This window comes from Electrophorus electricus, chromosome 18 (genome assembly GCF_041902795.1).
Source record: "Electrophorus electricus isolate QZ-2024a chromosome 18, ASM4190279v1, whole genome shotgun sequence".
Taxonomy (NCBI): domain Eukaryota; kingdom Metazoa; phylum Chordata; class Actinopteri; order Gymnotiformes; family Gymnotidae; genus Electrophorus; species Electrophorus electricus.
Window position 1 is genome coordinate 1,198,644 of NC_137514.1, and position 23,055 is coordinate 1,221,698.

At 42.2% G+C, this 23,055-nt stretch overlaps 1 protein-coding gene and 1 long non-coding RNA gene across 3 annotated transcripts; one reads left to right on the forward strand and one right to left on the reverse strand.

Moving 5' to 3' along the window:
* The first annotated feature begins 1,644 nt into the window (after window positions 1–1,644).
* Window positions 1,645–23,051, forward strand: trip10b (thyroid hormone receptor interactor 10b). 2 transcript variants are annotated; one of them, XM_081701356.1, is made up of 23 exons: window positions 1,645–1,971; window positions 2,707–2,822; window positions 3,975–4,028; window positions 4,440–4,587; window positions 4,862–4,924; window positions 5,262–5,366; window positions 6,317–6,445; window positions 6,883–7,029; window positions 7,242–7,400; window positions 10,107–10,222; window positions 11,600–11,653; window positions 12,061–12,208; window positions 12,483–12,545; window positions 12,735–12,839; window positions 13,770–13,898; window positions 14,374–14,520; window positions 14,919–15,077; window positions 16,000–16,026; window positions 16,225–16,334; window positions 17,875–18,007; window positions 19,156–19,205; window positions 21,265–21,404; window positions 21,918–22,918. In XM_081701356.1, the coding sequence occupies exons 1-23, from the start codon at window positions 1,948–1,950 to the stop codon at window positions 22,058–22,060; spliced, it is 2,469 nt and encodes an 822-aa protein (XP_081557482.1). In that variant the 5' UTR covers window positions 1,645–1,947; the 3' UTR covers window positions 22,061–22,918. The 2 variants fall into 2 exon arrangements, with proteins under 2 accessions (XP_081557482.1, XP_035391064.1); XM_035535171.2 differs by lacking the exons at window positions 1,645–1,971; window positions 2,707–2,822; window positions 3,975–4,028; ... (4 more) ...; window positions 6,883–7,029; window positions 7,242–7,400 and adding an exon at window positions 8,197–8,617 and having other exon boundaries at window positions 21,918–23,051.
* LOC145652070 (uncharacterized) lies at window positions 6,868–9,228 on the reverse strand. Its single transcript, XR_014118266.1, has 4 exons — window positions 9,115–9,228; window positions 8,732–8,804; window positions 7,185–7,329; window positions 6,868–7,003 (listed from the first exon to the last, which is right to left on the reverse strand). It is a non-coding gene; the product is annotated as an uncharacterized LOC145652070 (long non-coding RNA).
* Window positions 23,052–23,055: the final 4 nt, after the last annotated feature.

Sequence of the window (23,055 nt, forward strand, 5' to 3'; positions counted from 1 at the left end):
ATTATCAACACTATATTATAATTTCTTTGCCATTATCATTGTTATATATGATTATATATACAGTTATATATGATTATATATATACAGTTATGAGACCACTACCACTACTCTCTAGTTTCACAATTGATGGGTGTCTGTGACCAGGCTGAGCAGTTTTGTTTTATTCTATTAACTACTGGCAACATTTCTTCCAAATTCCAGATAAATATTTTGTATTTTAGAGCATGTTTTTTATGAAAATGTCTAATGGTCAAAATAACAAAACAGTTACAGAAATTTCAGACCACAAATAATGCAAAGAAAACAAGATCATATTCAATTATAAACAACACAGTACTAATATTTCAACTTAGGATGAGTCAAGAAATCAATTTTTGGTAGAATAACCCTGATTTCACAGCTTTCATGCATCTTGGCATGCTTTCCACCAGTCTTTCACATTGCTGTTGGGTAACTTTACGCCACTCCTGGCACAGAAATTCCAGGAGCTCGGCTTTGTTGGATGGCTTGTGCCCATCCATCTTCCTCTTCATCACATTCCAGAGGTTTTCAATGGGGTTCAGGTCTGGAGATTGGGCTAGCCATGACAGGGTCTTCATATGGTGGTCCCTCATCCACACTTTGATTAGAGAGAGAGAGAGAGAGAGAGAGAGAGAGAGAGATAGATAGAGTGAGTGAGTGAGTGAGTGAGTGAGAGTGAGTAGCCAAAAACTGTACTCAAGTAAAAGTACTGTTACTTTAAAATAATAGTTACTCAAGTAGAAGTAAAAAACCTGCTCAAGTAGTTGACTTCATGGAACTTATTAATAATAATAATTAATTATATATATATATATATATATATATATATATATATATATATATATATATATATATATATATATATATATATATACACACACACAATTTTTACAATATATTATATACTACTAATATACATTATACACTACTATATAGTATATATTAATCATTCATAAATAAGGCTGTTATTACAGTTAAAATATGTACAATCTTTTACATCCTTCTTCCGTGTCCAGTAATACTCTGCCAACATAGAGGGGCTCCACTTTTGTTACTGATCTTCCATAGGACGACTACACTTAACGATATGAGTGTAATCAGTTGTAAACTGTCTTATTTAGTAAAGTAGACGGCTAAAAACACAAACCTTAATTTTTATAAAATTGAAACCTTTATAATCTTTATAATATGTGTAGTTCAGGAATGCATGAGTTCAGTGCAGTGCTGCATTTATTTTGCTGTTGACTGTAGTTTATAGCGGCGTAACTAGCTAAACATTTTTTTTCTTAGAATTTCAATGATATCAAACCACACTTTTTTGTTTTAAATGTAGCGTTTTGTTTTAAATTAACCATCATTATTTTTCAGTTACGAGGTCAAACGACGGGAAACACTACAACAGAGGGTTTGCTCGTCATCCTGCTCACGCATTCAACGTGAAAAGTAAAGTAGCTAATACATTTAAACTGGGCACGAATCCATTTGCATGCTAATACGCCACTGTTGCGTTCTGGCTTTTGCATGCGATCGATTCCTTATTTAGCCGGAAGATGTCAGTGTAATGGCGGTCACATTTTTTTTAAATCGGTCATAATCGGTTTTTGGACATTTTTTAGGCAATTCAGAACTTATCCTGGGAAAAGTTTCAGTAGTGTGCAATCATCCGAAGCGTTCAGATTTTGCGTGTGCGTTCTTTAGAAATCCAGCGGGCGACGTTCCTTTAAGACACAGTCGTGCGTCTTTGGGGACTGGATGAGTGAATACCGCCCTTCCAAAGAGACAGCAAAAGAACCCACAAACCCGTAAGAGCTACGCGAAAAGGACAATGTGCAGAACCAATAAGCGTTACTAAACCGGGCCTTGCGGGGGGTTATCGTGTTGTATCAGTTTTCGGACAATCGAGCTTCTTTCGGAAATCACGGAGACATGGATTGGGGTAAAGCGCTTTGGGTAAGTTTCTTTAGTTATGTTCCTTTTGTCAGGATCCTTCTTTTCCTTTCCCTTAAATTATTTAAATACGTGCGCCAAAAGCGAGTCAGGGAGCCGTTTCCTCCAGCTACGTACCTGACAGGTAAGCGATTTCCTCCAGTCAGCGACATTTAACGGCTCCAGTAACAAGCAAACTTGTAGTTTTCACCTTCAGTAAGGACAAATCACAGTAACTATGAGGATTTGACAGATTGGTTGTGTGCCAACTGACCTGTGTGCCAGGACTGTGTGTGTGTGTGTGTTTGTGGGATGTTTTGGGGAGTTGACACATTAAAGCATGACCTCAGGTCAGTAATGATGCAACTGCCAAAAAAAGTGCATTCGCCCCCACAAACACATGTATACACATACCCATACACACACCCATACCCATATGCACATACACACACAGAACATGTAGGTGAGCACACACACATGTATGTATGCACAAACCCGCACACACATATGTACGTATGCACAAATGTACATGGATGAACACACATACACATGTATGTATGCACACATGTGCATGGATGCACACACCCTTACACACACGGTAAATGATAGCATTTACACAACCTGACTCCAGTGTATTGTGAATGCTTAAGCATGTTTCTGCTCTTGTGTTTATGTGTTTCTGCATATGTTTGTGTCCTTGTGTATATGTGTTTCTGCACGTGTGTGTGTGTGTGTGGGGGGGGGGGGGGTATCTCACAGGATCAACATGACGTGATGGAGAAACACACCCAGTCAGGACTAGAGCTACTGGAACGCTACGTGAAGTTTGTCAAAGAGAGAACAGAGATTGAACAGAGCTATGCCAAACAGCTCAGGCAAGACTCTGTGTGTGCGTGTGTGTGTACGTGCGTGTGTGTGTGCGTGCGTGTCTGTGTGAGTCTCTAGGCATGTGTATGTGCATGTATGTGCGTATGCATGTATGTGCATGTGTGCATGTTCATGTGAGCATGAGACACAGGTATGTGTTAAGGCACAGGTATGTTTCAAGGACTAATATGAGAAACTGAAAGCAAGCTGGTATTTGATTTAGGGAAGGTGTGTGTGCCCCCCCTCCACACATACCCACCTGAACTGGTGTTTCCCTCACACACTTCATATTACAAACATGTTTATATAGTATAGGCTCAGAATGTGCCAAATCTAAAATTATAAGCATATAAAATGAGGCATATATGAAACATCTGTATTTGAAATTTATATTTCATAAACATAAACTCGTGGTCATATGATTTTATATATATATATATGACTTATTGCTCATCATGCTGACAGTCCTGGTTAGCGAGTTCTGATCAGACTGGGCTGGTAGGACAGACTCAGTGTTCTGATCAGGCAGGGCTGGTAGGACAGACTCAGTGTTCTGATCAGGCAGGGCTGGTAGGACAGACTCAGTGTTCTGATCAGACAGGGCTGGTAGGACAGACTCAGTGTTCTGATCAGACAGGGCTGGTAGGACAGACTCAGTGTTCTGATCAGACAGGGCTGGTAGGACAGACTCAGTGTTCTGATCAGACAGGGCTGGTAGGACAGACTCAGTGTTCTGATCAGGCAGGGCTGGTAGGACAGACTCAGTGTTCTGATCAGGCAGGGCTGGTAGGACAGACTCAGTGTTCTGATCAGGCAGGGCTGGTAGGACAGACTCAGTGTTCTGATCAGACAGGGCTGGTAGGACAGACTCAGTGTTCTGATCAGACAGGGCTGGTAGGACAGACTCAGTGTTCTGATCAGACAGGGCTGGTAGGACAGACTCAGTGTTCTGATCAGACAGGGCTGGTAGGACAGACTCAGTGTTCTGAAGGGTCTGTGGAGAAGGAGAGTCTGAATACTCTTTTTGTTGTTCTTGTTTTTTCTCTCACCACCAGCCTGTGGTTAGTGAAAGCAGCTGAAACTCAAAGCTTGTGGTCACACAGATGGTCACTCATAGAGGTCATTATTCACACGTGCGTCACTGTGTGCTTCATCTACAGGTCACTCTCTAAAAAGTATTCAAGACGGGGCAACAAAGAGGACCAAGAAATAAAGTGAGCATGTGTGTTTGTGTATTTGTGTGTGTGAGTCTGTGTGTGTGTATTTGCACATTTTCTCAAGTGTTTTGTATTTCAGTGTGATTGTTATACATATTTGCAAACTGAGATCAGTACTGGCATCACAGTTCAAGCTGAACAGTGTGTCTGGCTATAAAGAGTAATGGGCTATTTCATTAATGATTCATTGTTAGATTCTTGTAGATTAACAGTATCAGTGGTATATTACAGTATATTTCTCCTTCTGGATTTCCCTCAAGTTTATTTCAAAAAAGGGATTTTACAGTTGAAATGTTTTTCTTCTTGATATTAATTACCTGAGTATGTCACTGTCTTACCTGGTGGTGAGACAGTTACTGTCTGGAGGTGAGACAGTTATATGCTGTCTTCCTGTCTGGCTGTTATCAGGTTCACCTATCAGCAGGCCTTTCAGGAGGTGGTGAACGAGATGAATGAGTATGCGAGTCAAAGGGAGCGTCTGTCGGAGAACCTGAGCATCAACATCTGTGTGGAGCTCACCAGATATCTCCAAGAGCTCAAACAAGAGCGCAAGAGTGTAAGAGAGAGTGGGGAGAAATCTCAAAGAGCTCAAAGAAGATTGGGGAGGGACATGGAGAAAGAGCGAGAAAGACATGGAGAGAGAGGGGGAGAGCAGGAGGGAGTGAGAGAGAGAGAATCTGGGTCCATGGAAAAGAATAAGAGAGGAGTGATAAAAGGGCAAAAGAGAAAGGGATGAAAGATGATATGCAGAGACTCCAGAGAGACACCGGTGTGGGCAGATGGTCTGCAGATAGCGACAGGTTGACATCTTTTCTCTTTCTCTCTTCCAGTATCTGGCTGATGTTAAGAAAGCCCAACAAAACCTTGAGTTGAACTTCAAACATCTTGAGGCTGTAAGTGTTAATGTGCATATTTGTGTGTGTGTATATGTGTGTTCTGATTTGTACATTGCAAATTTACAAACGTCTTAGATGTGATGTCAAAACCTGTTTTGTGAGTGTGTCTCTCTCTGCTTGTTTGTGTGTGTGTGTGTGTGAGCACTCCAAATGTGCATTCATATGTGCATTCCAAATGCTTTGTGCATGCATGTGTGCATGCGTCTGTGTATTTGTGTGTGTGCGTGTGTGCATGTGCGTGTGTATGTGTGCATGTGTGCGTGCGCATGCATATGTGCATGCGTGTGTGTGTGTGTGTGTGTGTGTATGTGTGTGTGTGTGTGTGTGCACATAGTGTAAGAAGCGTTTTGAAAAGGAGTGGAAAGAAGCAGAAAAAGTCAATCAGCAAGTAGAGAAAACTGAACAGGACCCTGGTTCAACCAAAGCTGATGTAGACAAGGTAAACACACACACATACACACACAGATTAGAGAGAGAAACTCGAACAAGACCCAAGCTCAACCAAAGCTGACAAGGTGCACATACAGTATATTTTAGATGTTAGGTCTTTTTCCTTCAAGCTCGGGTCCTTTACAAGAAGCTTAGGAGCCTGTAGTATATTAGCTGTTCCCAGTAGTGCACTCTTCTGGACCGAGATCTCAGATATTGTTCCTGGGATGTGTTGGCTCTCGTCTCCCAGTTTGAGGGTTGAGCTTTTCGTGTTCCTTGTTCCTGATGTTGCTATCATTCAGGATTGCTACATCTATAATTATGGCCCTCTTCTGCTGTTTGCCCATCACTACTATGTCTGGTTGGTTAGCCATTACCATTTTGTTAGTCTGTATCTAGATGTCCCATAGGATATTAGCTCGGTCATTCTCCACCACCTTTGGAAGTGTATTCCACTTTGACCTAAGAACCTCCTGCCCGTACTCAGCACAGATGTTTCTGTACACTATGCCAGCCACTTGGGTATGGTGTTATGTCACTTAAATCACCTTTCTTCCCCATTCTGATGCATCTTGACCATGATTACATTTGTGTTATCGTGCAGTTAACACAGGTGTACAGGTGTACCTAATAAAGTGGCTGATTGGCCTGTGTGTGTGAAAGTGTGTGTTTGTGTGTGACTGGTGACTGTCATGTTGTCAGCTGATGAAAGACATCTGTCTGAAATGTTCTGTTTCTCTGAAAACTGTGTACTTTACTACAATTTTGAATATCTCTACATCTCTTACTGCAGTCACTCACCTATATATATATATATATATATATATATATATATATATATATTTTTTTTTATTATTTATTTTATTTTATTTTTTTTTTATTATTATTTTTTTTAAAAAAATTTTATTTTTTATTTATTTATTTATTTTTAGTGTGTGTGTGTGTTTGTTTGTGACCCAGGTCAGGATGATTGCCCACCAGCGCACACACACAGCTGACGAGTGTAAGAATGAATACGCCGCCCAGCTCCAGAAATACAACAAGATGCAGAATAGCTTCTATCACACTGAGACCCCTGCTATATTTAATGTGAGTACACACACACATACACACACACACACAGCCCTCAATCACACACATACACATGCACACATATTTTTGGCCTATTAAATGCTTTCTGTTCTTCTTCATAAAATCTCCATAAAATCGCTAAACCCTGTAATGTAGCTCCTACAATCCTCTCAGACTGTCCTATTTCCCACCATCCTCTCAGACTGTCCTTATCTAAAGTTTATCCTGTCGTGGCATCTCCATCTAGCCAGACTTTCACTTTACACATTTCTAGCTCTTTCTTCCACACTCATCACTGCAGTGCAACTGCTCGGAAAATCCTCTTTCTTTTATTGCATCACTTCCGGTGACTACGAAACCAATTTTAAAGAGGTGTAAGCAGTGTGTGTGTGTGTGTGTGTGTGTGTGTGTGTGTGCGTGTGGGACCCACTTTTCCCCCCGTTTGTGACTCGCAGAAACTGCAGGACATGGATGAGCGGAGGATCAGGAAGTTGGCGGAGGGATACAGCCTCCTCGCAGACACAGAGAGGAAGATCCTCCCCTCTCTGAGCAAGAGTCTTGACACCATCACCGCAGCTAGCAACAAGACCAACGAGAAACAGGCATGTATATACACACACTCTCTCACACACACACACACACACACATACGTACGCACACACATGCTCACACGCACGCACATACGCACACACACACACACATGCGTTCACACAAACACACACATATATAAAGTGTGTGTGTGTATGTGTATACTTACATGTGTATGCTTCTGTGTGTGTGTGTGTGTGTGTGTGTGTGTGTATGTGTGTCTCAGGACTCCATGACGCTTATGGAACAGCATAAGTCTGGTGTAGCACCCCCAACTGATGTTGAGTTTGAAGATTACAGTCCAGGCATTAAACCTGCAACCATGGAGAACTCAGTACACAGGTCACCAAAAGTCCAGATCAAACAATTGTTCAAGAAGAACAAGGTAAAAACTGTGCTGTCTAGTGTTAGCACTGCACTGCGTGCGTATACACACACACACACACACACACACACACACACACACACACACACACACACACACAGACACAGACACACACACAGAGAGCTCTGGAAAAACATAAGAGCATGGTTTTAAGTAAAAAATTTTTTTTACAATATATACTACTGATATACATTATACACTACTATATAGTATATATTAATAATTCATAAATAAGGCTGTTATTACAGTTAAAATATGTACAATCTTTAACATCCTTCTTCCGTGTCCAGTAATAGTCTGCCAACATAGAGGGGCTCCACTTTTGTTACTGATCTTCCATAGGACTACACTTAACGATATGAGTGTAATCAGTTGTAAACTGTCTTATTTAGTAAAGTAGACGGCTAAAAACACAAACCTTAATTTTTATAAACTTGAAACCTTTATAATCTTTATAATATGTGTAGTTCAGGAATGCATGAGTTCAGTGCAGTGCTGCATTTATTTTGCTGCTGACTGTAGTTTATAGCGGCGTAACTAGCTAAACATTTTTTTTCTTAGAATTTCAATGATATCAAACCACACTTTTTTGTTTTAAATGTAGCGTTTTGTTTTAAATTAACCATAATTATTTTTCAGTTACGAGGTCAAACGACGGGAAACACTACAACAGAGGGTTTGCTCGTCATCCTGCTCACGCATTCAACGTGAAAAGTAAAGTAGCTAATACATTTAAACTGGGCACGAATCCATTTGCATGCTAATACGCCACTGTTGCGTTCTGGCTTTTGCATGCGATTCCTTATTTAGCCGGAAGATGTCAGTGTAATGGCGGTCACATTTTTTTTAAATCGGTCATAATCGGTTTTTGGACATTTTTTAGGCAATTCAGAACTTATCCTGGGAAAAGTTTCAGTAGTGTGCAATCATCCGAAGCGTTCAGATTTTGCGTGTGCGTTCTTTAGAAATCCAGCGGGCGACGTTCCTTTAAGACACAGTCGTGCGTCTTTGGGGACTGGATGAGTGAATACCGCCCTTCCAAAGAGACAGCAAAAGAACCCACAAACCCGTAAGAGCTACGCGAAAAGGACAATGTGCAGAACCAATAAGCGTTACTAAACCGGGCCTTGCGGGGGGTTATCGTGTTGTATCAGTTTTCGGACAATCGAGCTTCTTTCGGAAATCACGGAGACATGGATTGGGGTAAAGCGCTTTGGGTAAGTTTCTTTAGTTATGTTCCTTTTGTCAGGATCCTTCTTTTCCTTTCCCTTAAATTATTTAAATACGTGCGCCAAAAGCGAGTCAGGGAGCCGTTTCCTCCAGCTACGTACCTGACAGGTAAGCGATTTCCTCCAGTCAGCGACATTTAACGGCTCCAGTAACAAGCAAACTTGTAGTTTTCACCTTCAGTAAGGACAAATCACAGTAACTATGAGGATTTGACAGATTGGATAGTCCACCTCTGTTCTCTGCCAGTGTATGTACAGTAGGCTATGTCATGGTCGATGCAAGGTTACTCGTTACTGCAGTTTTGTATTGGCTGTAATGGTCGAATGCTTAAACTGGTTTCTGGAGCATCTTCTCAACACGTCGTTTTACATCGAGGGAGAGTTGGTGTTGCTTAAGACACGGAGCCTTTTAACTTGCAAAACAATCTCTAAAACTGAAAACGAGTTAACATGCCTTTCAAATATGGACGCTCCGACATACATACCCTCGTTTTGGCGCTGTTGTAGAATCTTTACGTTTGATTGATTTTCAGTAATTGCTTTGCGTTTTAATTCAGTCCAGGTTACGGTTAAACGTGTCTGTGTCATCGGGATGCCCGAGTGGTGGGTTTGAAACCTCCCGGGGGATTGGCCTGATGGATGAGTGTTAGACAGGTTTGGGCAGAAATCTAAGAAGCGTAAGGTGCCGTCGTTCAGAGAGCCGTGGCGGCACAAGGAAAGATCAAGGGAGGCATCCAGTAACCCACACGGAGGGAGGGAGCGAGGGAGAGGTGTTGTGTATTTCCTGTAAAACTAGATTTCTCTTATCAGATTTCTACAGCCTAGTAGCTGGAAGGTGTAGTTACATGCACACAAGCAAGTCTTATTTCCATATGAATGTGCACACGCGTGTGTGTGTGGAAGGTGTATGAGAGGTTGTGTGGGTGTGAATGTTTCAGTGAGAATATACCTCTCATATCTACCTGTGTGACAGGATTGTGTGTGTGTGTGTGTGTGTGTGTGTGTGTGTGTGTGTGTGTGTTTGTGGGATGTTTTGGGGAGTTGACACATTAAAGCATGACCTCAGGTCAGAGTAATGATGCAACTGCCAAAAAAGTGCATTCAGCCCCCACAAACACATGTATACACATACCCATACACACACCCATACCCATATGCACATACACACACAGAACATGTAGGTGAGCACACACACATGTATGTATGCACAAACCCGCACACACATATGTACATATGCACAAATGTACATGGATGAACACACATACACATGTATGTATGCACACATGTGCATGGATGCACACACCCTTACACACACGGTAAATGATAGCATTTACACAACCTGACTCCAGTGTATTCTGAATGCTTAAGTATGTTTCTGCTCATGTGTTTATGTGTTTCTGCATATGTTTGTGTCCTTGTGTATATGTGTTTCTGCACGTGTGTGTGTGTGTGGGGGGGGGGGGGGGGTATCTCACAGGACCAACATGACGTGATGGAGAAACACACCCAGTCAGGACTAGAGCTGCTGGAACGCTACGTGAAGTTTGTCAAAGAGAGAACAGAGATTGAACAGAACTATGCCAAACAGCTCAGGCAAGACTCTGTGTGTGTGTGTGTGTGTGTGTGTGTGTGCGTGTGCGTGTGCGTGTGCGCGTGCGTGCGTGTCTGTAAGTCTCTAGGCATGTGCATGTGCATGTATGTGCGTATGCATGTATGTGCATGTGTGCACGTTCATGTGAGTATAAGACACAGGTATCTGTTAAGGCACAGGAATGTTTCAAGTACTAATATGAGAAGCTGAAAGCAAGCTGGTATTTGATTTAGAGAAGGTGTGTGTGCTCCCCTCCACACATGCACAGCTGAGCTGCTGTTTCCCTCACACACTTCATATTACAAACATGTTTATATAGTATAGGCTCAGAATGTGCCAAATCTAAAATTATAAGCATATAAAATGAGGCATATATGAAACATCTGTATTTGAAATTTATATTTCATAAACATAAACTCGTGGTCATATGATTTTATATATATATATCTATATATCTATATATATATATATATATATATATATATATATATATATATATATATATATATATATATATATATGTATATGTATATATATATGTATATGTATATGACTTATTGCTCATCATGCTGACAGTCCTGGTTAGCGAGTTCTGATCAGACTGGGCTGGTAGGACAGACTCAGTGTTCTGATCAGACTGGGCTGGTAGGACAGACTCAGTGTTCTGATCAGGCAGGGCTGGTAGGACAGACTCAGTGTTCTGATCAGGCAGGGCTGGTAGGACAGACTCAGTGTTCTGATCAGACAGGGCTGGTAGGACAGACTCAGTGTTCTGATCAGACAGGGCTGGTAGGACAGACTCAGTGTTCTGATCAGACAGGGCTGGTAGGACAGACTCAGTGTTCTGATCAGGCAGGGCTGGTAGGACAGACTCAGTGTTCTGATCAGGCAGGGCTGGTAGGACAGACTCAGTGTTCTGATCAGGCAGGGCTGGTAGGACAGACTCAGTGTTCTGATCAGGCAGGGCTGGTAGGACAGACTCAGTGTTCTGATCAGGCAGGGCTGGTAGGACAGACTCAGTGTTCTGATCAGACAGGGCTGGTAGGACAGACTCAGTGTTCTGATCAGACAGGGCTGGTAGGACAGACTCAGTGTTCTGATCAGACAGGGCTGGTAGGACAGACTCAGTGTTCTGATCAGACAGGGCTGGTAGGACAGACTCAGTGTTCTGATCAGACAGGGCTGGTAGGACAGACTCAGTGTTCTGAAGGGTCTGTGGAGAAGGAGAGTCTGAATACTCTTTTTGTTGTTCTTGTTTTTTCTCTCACCACCAGCCTGTGGTTAGTGAAAGCAGCTGAAACTCAAAGCTTGTGGTCACACAGATGGTCACTCATAGAGGTCATTATTCACACGTGCGTCACTGTGTGCTTCATCTACAGGTCACTCTCTAAAAAGTATTCAAGACGGGGCAACAAAGAGGACCAAGAAATAAAGTGAGCATGTGTGTTTGTGTATTTGTGTGTGTGAGTCTGTGTGTGTGTATTTGCACATTTTCTCAAGTGTTTTGTATTTCAGTGTGATTGTTATACATATTTGCAAACTGAGATCAGTACTGGCATCACAGTTCAAGCTGAACAGTGTGTCTGGCTATAAAGAGTAATGGGGTATTTCATTAATGATTCATTGTTAGATTCTTGTAGATTAACAGTATCAGTGGTATATTACAGTATATTTCTCCTTCTGGATTTCCCTCAAGTTTATTTCAAAAAAGGGATTTTACAGTTGAAATGTTTTTCTTCTTGATATTAATTACCTGAGTATGTCACTGTCTTACCTGGTGGTGAGACAGTTACTGTCTGGAGGTGAGACAGTTATATGCTGTCTTCCTGTCTGGCTGTTGGTTCACCTATCAGCAGGCCTTTCAGGAGGTGGTGAACGAGATGAATGAGTATGCGAGTCAAAGGGAGCTTCTGTCGGAGAACCTGAGCATCAACATCTGTGTGGAGCTCACCAGATATCTCCAAGAGCTCAAACAAGAGCGCAAGAGTGTAAGAGAGAGTGGGGAGAAATCTCAAAGAGCTCAAAGAAGATTGGGGAGGGACATGGAGAAAGAGCGAGAAAGACATGGAGAGAGAGGGGGAGAGCAGGAGGGAGTGAGAGAGAGAGAATCTGGGTCCATGGAAAAGAATAAGAGAGGAGTGATAAAAGGGCAAAAGAGAAAGGGATGAAAGATGATATGCAGAGACTCCAGAGAGACACCGGTGTGGGCAGATGGTCTGCAGATAGCGACAGGTTGACATCTTTTCTCTTTCTCTCTTCCAGTATCTGGCTGATGTTAAGAAAGCCCAACAAAACCTTGAGTTGAACTTCAAACATCTTGAGGCTGTAAGTGTTAATGTGCATATTTGTGTGTGTGTATATGTGTGTTCTGATTTGTACATTGCAAATTTACAAATGTCTTAGATGTGATGTCAAAACCTGTTTTGTGAGTGTGTCTCTCTCTGCTTGTTGTGTGTGTGTGTGTGTGTGTGTGTGTGTGTGTGTGTGTGTGTGTGTGTGTGTGTGTGCACATAGTGTAAGAAGCGTTTTGAAAAGGAGTGGAAAGAAGCAGAAAAAGTCAATCAGCAAGTAGAGAAAACTGAACAGGACCCTGGTTCAACCAAAGCTGATGTAGACAAGGTAAACACACACACATACACACACAGATTAGAGAGAGAAACTCGAACAAGACCCAAGCTCAACCAAAGCTGACAAGGTGCACATACAGTATATTTTAGATGTTAGGTCTTTTTCCTTCAAGCTCGGGTCCTTTACAAGAAGCTTAGGAGCCTGTAGTATATTAGCTGTTCCCAGTAGTGCACTCTTCTGGACCGAGATCTCAGATATTGTTCCTGGGATGTGTTGGCTCTCGTCTCCCAGTTTGAAGGTCGAGCTTTTCGTGTTCCTTGTTCCTGATGTTGCTATCATTCAGGATTGCTACATCTATAATTATGGCCCTCTTCTGCTGTTTGCCCATCACTACTATGTCTGGTTGGTTAGCCATTACCATTTTGTTAGTCTGTATCTAGATGTCCCATAGGATATTAGCTCGGTCATTCTCCACCACCTTTGGAAGTGTATTCCACTTTGACCTAAGAACCTCCTGCCCGTACTCAGCACAGATGTTTCTGTACACTATGCCAGCCACTTGGGTATGGTGTTATGTCACTTAAATCACCTTTCTTCCCTATTCTGATGCATCTTGACCATGATTACATTTGTGTTATCGTGCAGTTAACACAGGTGTACAGGTGTACCTAATAAAGTGGCTGATTGGCCTGTGTGTGTGAAAGTGTGTGTGAGTGTGTTTGTGTGTGACTGGTGACTGTCATGTTGTCAGCTGATGAAAGACATCTGTCTGAAATGTTCTGTTTCTCTGAAAACTGTGTACTTTACTACAATTTTGAATATCTCTACATCTCTTACTGCAGTCACTTACCTATATATATATATATATATATATATATATATATATATATATATATATATATATATATATATATTATTTATTTATTTTTAATTTATTTTTTATTTTTTTTTAATGTGTGTGTGTGTTTGTTTGTGACCCAGGTCAGGATGATTGCCCACCAGCGCACACACACAGCTGACGAGTGTAAGAATGAATACGCCGCCCAGCTCCAGAAATACAACAAGATGCAGAATAGCTTCTATCACACTGAGACCCCTGCTATATTTAATGTGAGTACACACTCACATACACACACACACACACACAGCCCTCACTCACACACATACACATGCACACATATTTTTGGCCTATTAAATGCTTTCTGTTCTTCTTCATAAAATCTCCATAAAATCGCTAAACCCTGTAATGTAGCTCCTACAATCCTCTCAGACTGTCCTATTTCCCACCATCCTCTCAGACTGTCCTTATCTAAAGTTTATCCTGTCGTGGCATCTCCATCTAGCCAGACTTTCACTTTACACATTTCTAGCTCTTTCTTCCACACTCATCACTGCAGTGCAACTGCTCGGAAAATCCTCTTTCTTTTATTGCATCACTTCCGGTGACTACGAAACCAATTTTAAAGAGGTGTAAGCAGTGTGTGTGTGTGTGTGTGTGTGTGTGTGTGTGTGTGTGTGTGTGTGTGTGTGTGTGTGTGTGTGCATGTGTGTGGGACCCACTTTTCCCCCCGTTTGTGACTCGCAGAAACTGCAGGACATGGATGAGCGGAGGATCAGGAAGTTGGCGGAGGGATACAGCCTCCTCGCAGACACAGAGAGGAAGATCCTCCCCTCTCTGAGCAAGAGTCTTGACACCATCACCGCAGCTAGCAACAAGACCAATGAGAAACAGGCATGTATATACACACACTCTCTCACACACACACACACACACATACGTACGCACACACATGCTCACACGCACGCACATACGCACACACACACACACATACACATACGCACGCACGTGCACAAACACACGTACACATATGCACGGAAACGCGCACGCACACACACATGCTCACACACACACACACACACACACACACAAATATGCACACACGTGCACAAACACACGTACACATATGCACGGAAACGCGCACGCACGCACACATGCGTTCACACAAACACACACATATATAAAGTGTGTGTATGTATGCATATACTTACATGTGTATGCTTCTCTCTGTCTGTGTGTGTGTGTGTGTGTGTGTGTGTGTGTGTGTGTGTGTGTGTGTATGTGTGTCTCAGGACTCCATGACGCTTATGGAACAGCATAAGTCTGGTGTAGCACCCCCAACTGATGTTGAGTTTGAAGATTACAGTCAAGGCATTAAACCTGCAACCATGGAGAACTCAGTACACAGGTCACCAAAAGTCCGGATCAAACAATTGTTCAAGAAGAACAAGGTAAAAACTGTGCTGTCTAGTGTTAGCACTGCACTGCACTGCGCCACACCGTCTAGTGTTAGCACTGCACTGCGCCGCACCGTCTAGTGTTAGCACTGCGCCGCGCTGCGCTGTCTAGTGTAAACACTGCTCCAACTCATCTGGCTGCTAAAGTGTGGAGCATGTCCAGTGCGGGGAGTTTCTAGTACGGGGCATCTCCAGAGGTGGCCGTATTCAGTGTGGGACACTTCTCGCTTACCTATGCAGCTGTCCAGGTGATGATGATGGTGTTCATTTGAATCTTGTGTCGGACACATTCGGTTCTGACATGTTTGCTCATACATTTATTTCTTGGGGTGTATTCATTGCATTCTGTTCATGGTTTGATTCACAGAACTGAATTCCAGATTCAATTTTCTCACAATATTTGAATGACAAAACATGATGAGATTTTTTTGAGTGTATGTATAAAGCAAATATTTTTTGAGTGTATATATAATGCAAAGAATTTACAAATGTCTTGTGTAAATTTGTAAACAAAATAAACGTTTAGTCCCTGCAATTAAAAGAAAACACCAAGGTGTGCTAGTGTTAAATTGAGTGTTCAAACAATGCAACTGCATTGTATGGCATAAAATCAGAATGTGACATTATCCACCACCATAATACACACCATTACATTTTTGCAACACAATGTATTGTGTCACGATGATTCGTTAAAGTCTGGTTTATTTCATATTTGTGTTTGTGTTTGGTGTTCTTTGTGATGATGTGTTCTTAGAATATTGTAACAATGTAGAACTAGATTTCTAGAATTCTAATTGTAGCTTCTAGTCCCTGAGGTTATCAGTAGAATCAAAGGCCCATGTTCTTCCCCTGTGTGTAATTATAGTATAACACTGTGTGAATATGCTTTTAACCTTTACCCCTACCTGTCTTACAGATGAATACAACACTGGAGAAAAACACGGTAAAGTATGAGCTATTTTACCTTAAAATTTAAAATGAACATTTCCTGTAATTAAGATTTTTTGGTTGTCTTATTTTTAAGACATTTATTAAATAGCTACAAAACCAAAAATACACCAATGGTTTATTTTGTGTGTGTGTGTGTGTGTGTGTGTGTGTGTGTGTGTGTGTGTGTGTGTGTGTGTGTGTGTGTGTGTAGCCCCTTCCAGTAGAAGATTACTCTCACTTGCCATTGGACCAGAAAAAGAAGCGTCTGAAGGAGAAGATCGATGACATCGCCAAGGAGCTACAGAAGGAGATGGACCAAAGGTAGCATCACCATCACTATGACAAGTGACACTCCTGTAGCTCTGGTGTGTGGTTCTCCCATGGTGGGGTTTAAAAATGTGTTGATTAGTTCTGTTGAGGTTTATATGTGTGTGGTTCTGTTGTGATGAGGTTCATGTGTGTCTTGTTGTGATGAGGATTGTGTGTGGTGTGGTTCTGTTGTGATGAGGTTTAGGTGTGGTGTTGGTTCTGTTATGATGAAGTTTAGGTGTGGTGTGGTTCTCTTGTGATGTGGTTTATGTAGTGTTGGTTTTGCAATGGGAAACTCCGACATATGTATTCCCTCTCTCTGTATTAACTTGGGTGGAATTAAAGAACAGATTCTAGAGGTGGAACTGGATCCTCCCCCAGATGTTGTACTGGGGGTTGCTTGTCGTTAATTCCTGAGAGTCTACTGGACCAGATCTAGGCCTTCCTTTTGGGATGGACAACACTGGCAACAATCTGTGGTTTTGTCCTCTTCAGACTGCACAACCACCTTTTCAAAGGGACACTGCTTGCATTTGTCTTGGTTTCCCAACACTTCTGACGCATGTTGGCTGGACAGTGACCAGCAGTTTCTTCTGATACCAGCAGTTCTTTATGATATTGCTGAAGTTTGAAAGATGTTTGCTTTTTGTGTTTTGTGGATCACTTTTGAAAGCATGGATGGTGGTTCCCAGACAGAACGTTGGCCATTATGGACTAGATGAGCCTTTATTTTCTAACTGATGTTTTCTAAGCCACGTCCAAATGTTCAGCACGACTGCTGCAACCTTCACCAGGGCAGGATAACAGAAGTTGAACATTTTAAGTTAGAGCAGGAGAAGCTGTCCTTCTCGATTGTGGGGAAGGGGAAGAGATGTCTGTACCAGAGCTGTGTTACATCTGCTTTGACCAACGTCCAGATAGAGAGCTCCCCTCCCTGTCTCTGAGGAGTGATTCCAGTTAGAGAGCTCACCTCCCTGTCTGTGAGGGCCAGCTGCCTTTATGGAGGCTTATGTCCAAAATTGTTCTTCCCAGGCACCCTTGGGCCCTCCAGTCGAGGTCCTCCACTGTGCTGAACTGGCAAGTGGTTCTATAGAGAGGTTTGGCTAGCTGTTTCTACACTGTGCATCTTCTGTAATGGCCCTGATAGTGTGGTTCATTCTGTCTCTAGTTATCTCAGGCTGGGCCTTCAGCTGCATGTACTCTACAGTACAGTGTGCTAAATGTGTTTTGGTACCAGGTGAGAAAAGCAAAGCCTTTTAGATTGGCATGTGAAGGTCAGAATGTAGATGTGGTGAGTCTGTTTCAAGCTTTAGCAACTTATAAAGGTTGAACTTGACTTTTACCTGGTGCATTTGTAATATTTGTGACTTTGAAGGAAAATGGTGTGTTCGTCAAAGTTTTGTGCATGTAAATGATGCAGGAAAGCTAGTGATGAATTTGTGATTACCCTCTCTCTCTCTCTCTCTCTCTCTCTCTCTCTCTCTCTCCCTCCCTCCCACTCTCCCCCTTTCTTTCGGTCACTCTTCCTCTCCCTCTCTCTTCTGTCCTGCAGTGAGGCGCTCAGTAAAATGAAAGGGGTTTATGAGAAGAATTCTCATCTGGGAGATCCAGCCAGCCTGGAACCACAGATCAACCAGACGACACACAATATCAACAGATTGAAGGTGGAGCTGACCAGATACAAGGTAATACACACACACAGAGACAGAGAGAGTGGCTGGATAGCTCAGTCCAGGATGTCTCCAGTGTGGTCCCTTAGGTGAGGTCCTTAACGCTGCCTGTCTACCTCATTAAGAGTGAAAGATGAGAATAAGAGAGTCACACAGGCTCAGACATCGCCCGAGTCATCAAGGTCCCTGTCAGATGCTGGGGGACAAGGATAATCTGATGAAAAATGTGCTACTGGTACAAATACAAATACAACCAAGCCCAGTGTGAGAGGATATATGTAGAGGATGAGAGGCTCGAAGAAAGGTAGTCAGAATGGAGGGAAATACTACCAGAAGGTAACATCTGTGCCGAGTACGGGCTGGAACTTCCGAGGTCAAAGTGGAATACATCCCAAAGGTGGAGAAGAATGACAGAGCTAAAATCCCATGAAACTTCCAGATACAGACAGACAAGATGGTAATGGTTTACCAACCAGACATAGTAGTGATGTAGCAATCCTGAGTGACAGCAGGAACAAGGAACATGAAAAGCTAGAGGAATACCAGGGGCTGAAAGAAGAGCTGAAGATGTGGAAGGTGCTTAGTGAGTATCTCAGACAGCAGAAACCGGAGGAAGAAGGGAATAAGGAGGAACAGGGAATATCATGAATGGATAAATCCCTGCACGGTATGTACCACTGGCAAATAGTAGAAAATGGTACTGGCTAAAAAACCACACATAGTAGTGGTGAAAAAACAGCAGAAGAGGGCCGTAGTGATAGATGTGGCAATCCCTAGTGTTAGCAACATCAGGAACAAGGAATACAAGAACCTTGAGAAATAGCAAGGGCTGAGAGAAGAGCTGGAGAAGATGTGGAGAGTGAAGGCAACTGTGGTTCCAGTAGTAATCGGAGCACTAGGGGCTGTGACCCCCAAACTGGGAGAATGGCTCCAACAGATTTCAGAACAACATCCCTAGCTTGAAGGAACAAGAGACTGCCCAGAGGAGGGCGAGTGGAGAACACACTAACACACAAAACTGAGGTCTCTGTTGCAAAGTTTATGAGAGAATTGTTCCTAAACAGACCTTGGCAGCTGTAACCATCGTATGACTATAAGGAGTGAACATTCCTTGCCTTTAACAATAACACATTCTGTGTCTGTGTGTGTGTGTTTTTCTGCAGACATGGCTGAATGAAACTGGAGATGTCAGTATGCACAACAACCAGACCAGGTATGTGTATGTGTTTGTTTGTATACAGTGCCAGTCAAAGATTTGGACAATGATAAGTACTTGGAAGACATTCCTGTATAAGGATGTCTGGGTGTATCCACTTTGTGAACCTCGTGTGCCTGGCTAGAAATTCTGAGCAGCAGAGAACACATGGAGTCTGTGTGCAGTCAGAGGTGTTCCAACTTACTGTGGATTGACATGAGTTATTTACCGGACGTGTGTGTGGCCAAAAGAGAGAGTAGAGGGGCCCATGTTAGAAGAGCAGACAGGAAGTGTACAAACAACAGATTATTGGAATCTAATCAATATTAGCATAATCTCAGAATCTTTCATATTCTTGGAATCTCCTTAATGCCTTTCTCCTTTCAGGCAGCTGTACCTTTTGAAAAGAATATTTGCCTATCATGAAAACAAAAAACGTAATGTTCAGAAACTGGACAGTATTAGTAGACGATACACAGTGGAAAACATCAGTGGAGAATTATGGCAGCACACAGAAGATGATGTCCTATGCAGGCATAAATCTCTGCTGACAGGAATTCTAACAGCAGTAAAGCATTTCATTCTTACAGACACACCTGACTGAATGCATGTTAGGTTTTGTTTTTTGTTTCGTTTTGATTTTTTTGCTTGAGGACATGGGTAAAAAAAACTACTCGTCCCACAGTGCACATACTCTGATAGAAAAGGATAGAAGAAACTGAAGGATGCATGTGGCAGGCATAGAAACAAGCAGTAGGGGATAGGTAACTAAGATAAGATCTGCCACTTCATTGCTTGTGCAGTTTGGCATTAGAGGCTGTAAATGAACAGTAACTGTGAAGGAGCTACCAGAAGTGGCTGAAGGACGAGTCAGAGGTTGTGGATAAGGAGAGTGCAGACTAGTTGGTGTGATGCACCATAATATTGCAGTGGCTGAGGCTGTTGTGTCACTGTGTAATATGGTATATCCAGAACCGGTGGCACCCAGCATGCATTAACAGTACCGGTGGATTTAGTCCCTGGAGAGGCCAAGATTGATCTATGGTGCTGGAGAGCACTGTTGTAATAATATGGGTCTGGTCCATGTGGAGCTGGCATGCACTGAGGGCCAGTGGGACTGTACAGCCTTAGTTACTGGGAAGGCCGTCGTGGACTTCATATGTTGTGTTTGCTAGTGGCATAGTGCTGAAGAGGTGTGGCTTTTGTTTAACGAGTGCTCAGAGAGAGGTGAGACTGTTGAACCTCCTGGAAGTGTTGTGGGTGGAGCCTACCTGATGACCTCTGAGAAGAGCTTATGATGTTGTGGTTATTAGAACGATGAGAATAAGCAGAATCCTGTGGAAAGCTCTAATGGAGCTCTAATATTTAATATAATATCTAATATAATATTTAATATAAGATACTTGCATCTTCTCCTGTATATATGTACAATAGTCTTATTTTAAGATTTAAGTCTTAATGTACAAGTTTATGCTTAAATTTGTTTCTTAGGCAAATAGTGAAAATCGATATCTTATATATGAATATATATAAAATAAATACATAAAAAATAAATAAAATATATTTTAAATTCCCCCTCAGCAAATGGTTTTCATTCAGAACTTTATTCTCTCGTGCTAAAAGTAGTCAGCACATGAGAATTTTATAAGTACTGATGGAGAAGGTGTCTACCTCATGAAGCTGGTTCAGAGAACAGCCTGAGCGTGCGAGGTCATCAGGTCATCAACATGGGGGCGGCTGCTCGGGTTACTGGATTAACATCATAATCATGTGTGTTATTGCATTATGGTAGCTTCTTTGTTTTTGTAAAATGTAGTAAATAGTAAAAATAGTAAACACAAAGCTGTGAGTGTTTTTGTTTCATTATGTAGGATGTTTCATCAATAGCTATAAATACTTCTCCACTAATCTCATTGTCACTCTGACTTTAACCTCACAGTTGCTGTTTATCTTTCAATCCACTGTGCTGCATGTAAAGCAAATGTGCCATGATTTAATTTATTATTTATAATTTATTATTATTATTAATCACTTGTGTGCATTTTGTGTGTGTGTGTGTGTGTGTGTGCGCGTGCAGTGCAGCCAGTATTTCCGTATTTCCAAAGGGACAGAATTTCTCCGAGCCTGAGCCTGCTGACAACATCTACGAGTGTGATTTTGATGACTTTGATGAAGATGTGCCGATTGGTCAGTGCCAGGCACTCTACAACTTTGACGGTAGGAAGACCAGCAGTAGCTTTTCAGCACACACGTAAAGAGCCTTCTCAGAGTCAGAGAAGTGGTGACATTTTACCACAAATGTAATCAGTGCAATCAGTGTTGCATCATTCTGTAGTAAGAGTTGATACATTTATGGATCTCACTGGTGTCTCATGTCTCTCTAATGTATCTCATGTATCTCTTTCCCTTCTTACCTGGTGGCTCATGTTTCTCTCCTGTGTCTCTTATACCTTTTTACCTCTCTTCTTACTGGTGTCCCACCTTTCTCTCCCCTGTCCTTCTCCTGCTTCTCCTGTGTCTCCCCAATTTACTTGGTTTCTTAATGGTGCCGCTCTCCTGTGTCTCTGTTTCTCCCCTTTTACCTTGTGTTTCATGTGCCTATCTTCTGCCTCATGGGTCTGTTTCTTGTCACTCTCTCCTGTGTCTCTCCCCTTTATCTGGTGTCTCCATAGTGTCTCTTGTGCCTGTCTCTTGCCTCATGGATCTCTCCTGTGTCTCCCCTTGTCTTAGGTTTCAGAAAGGGTGAGCTGAGCATACAGTTGGGAGAGCAGCTGAGTATATTGGATGAGGACCATGGTGATGGTTGGGTGCGCGTGCGAAAGAACTCTGGAGATGAAGGATATGTACCTGCATCCTACATAAAAATATTCTAACTGCGGATGAAGAATACCTCCAGCCTACATTAGATACATAAACCTTTGTCCTGGTTAAAGGAAAAAATAATCTAACTGCAGATGAAGGATACATGCCTCCAGCCTACATTAGATGCGTACCTCCAGCCTACATTAGATGCGTATCTCCAGGTAACAATAGATATACAAACCTTTGTCCTGGTTAATGGAAAAAAGTAAGACTTATCCAGAGTTTACCAGTACATCAGCAGATGTCTCAGTGGTCCTCTCCCAGTACGCCAGCAGAGGACTCACTGGTCCTCTCCCAGTACACCAGCAGAGGACTCACTGGTCCTCTCCCAGTACACCAGCAGAGGACTCACTGGTCCTCTCCCAGTACACCAGCAGAGGACTCACTGGTCCTCTCCCAGTACACCAGCAGAGGCTTTTCAGCCTTACTGGGACTGCTAGGAGAAGCACGCTGGGCTTATTCTGCATGCTTGTTGAGTTTGAGTTGAGTTAATTATAAGTTAATAACCCACTCCTTTGATGGTTCTTTGTTGGTCAGTAGTGTTCAGTCCTGCGCCACTTCACTTTTGACCCTATGTGGTGAGGCATGGTCTTTATGTTCTTTAAGGCTGATGTTCTCTGTACAGCTCACACATGGCTCATGTTTACTATGTCATTGTACTGATATGTTGCTTTTTGTCGAGACCTTGCTTGGTGTTTTTCTTTTTCCTACTTTGTTCCTTGTTTCTTCATGTGTGATATGTTTTGTTTTGAGTATTTTTAAAAATCACACCTTGGAGAAACGACACCATTTTTTGTTTGTACAGTGCAATGCTGTGCACTATGCTTTTAGACTTTTAATTACTTTTTCTGTTATGTCATTTGAAGGGTTTGCACCACTTCCATATACCAATGATTGTGATGGGGTTTTGCTCAGGATTAAGAACTTTTTGAAGACTTACAATGTTCCCTTATTTCTTTTTATTGTGTGTGTTTGCATATGTTTAGATTTGATTAAAAGCATTGCA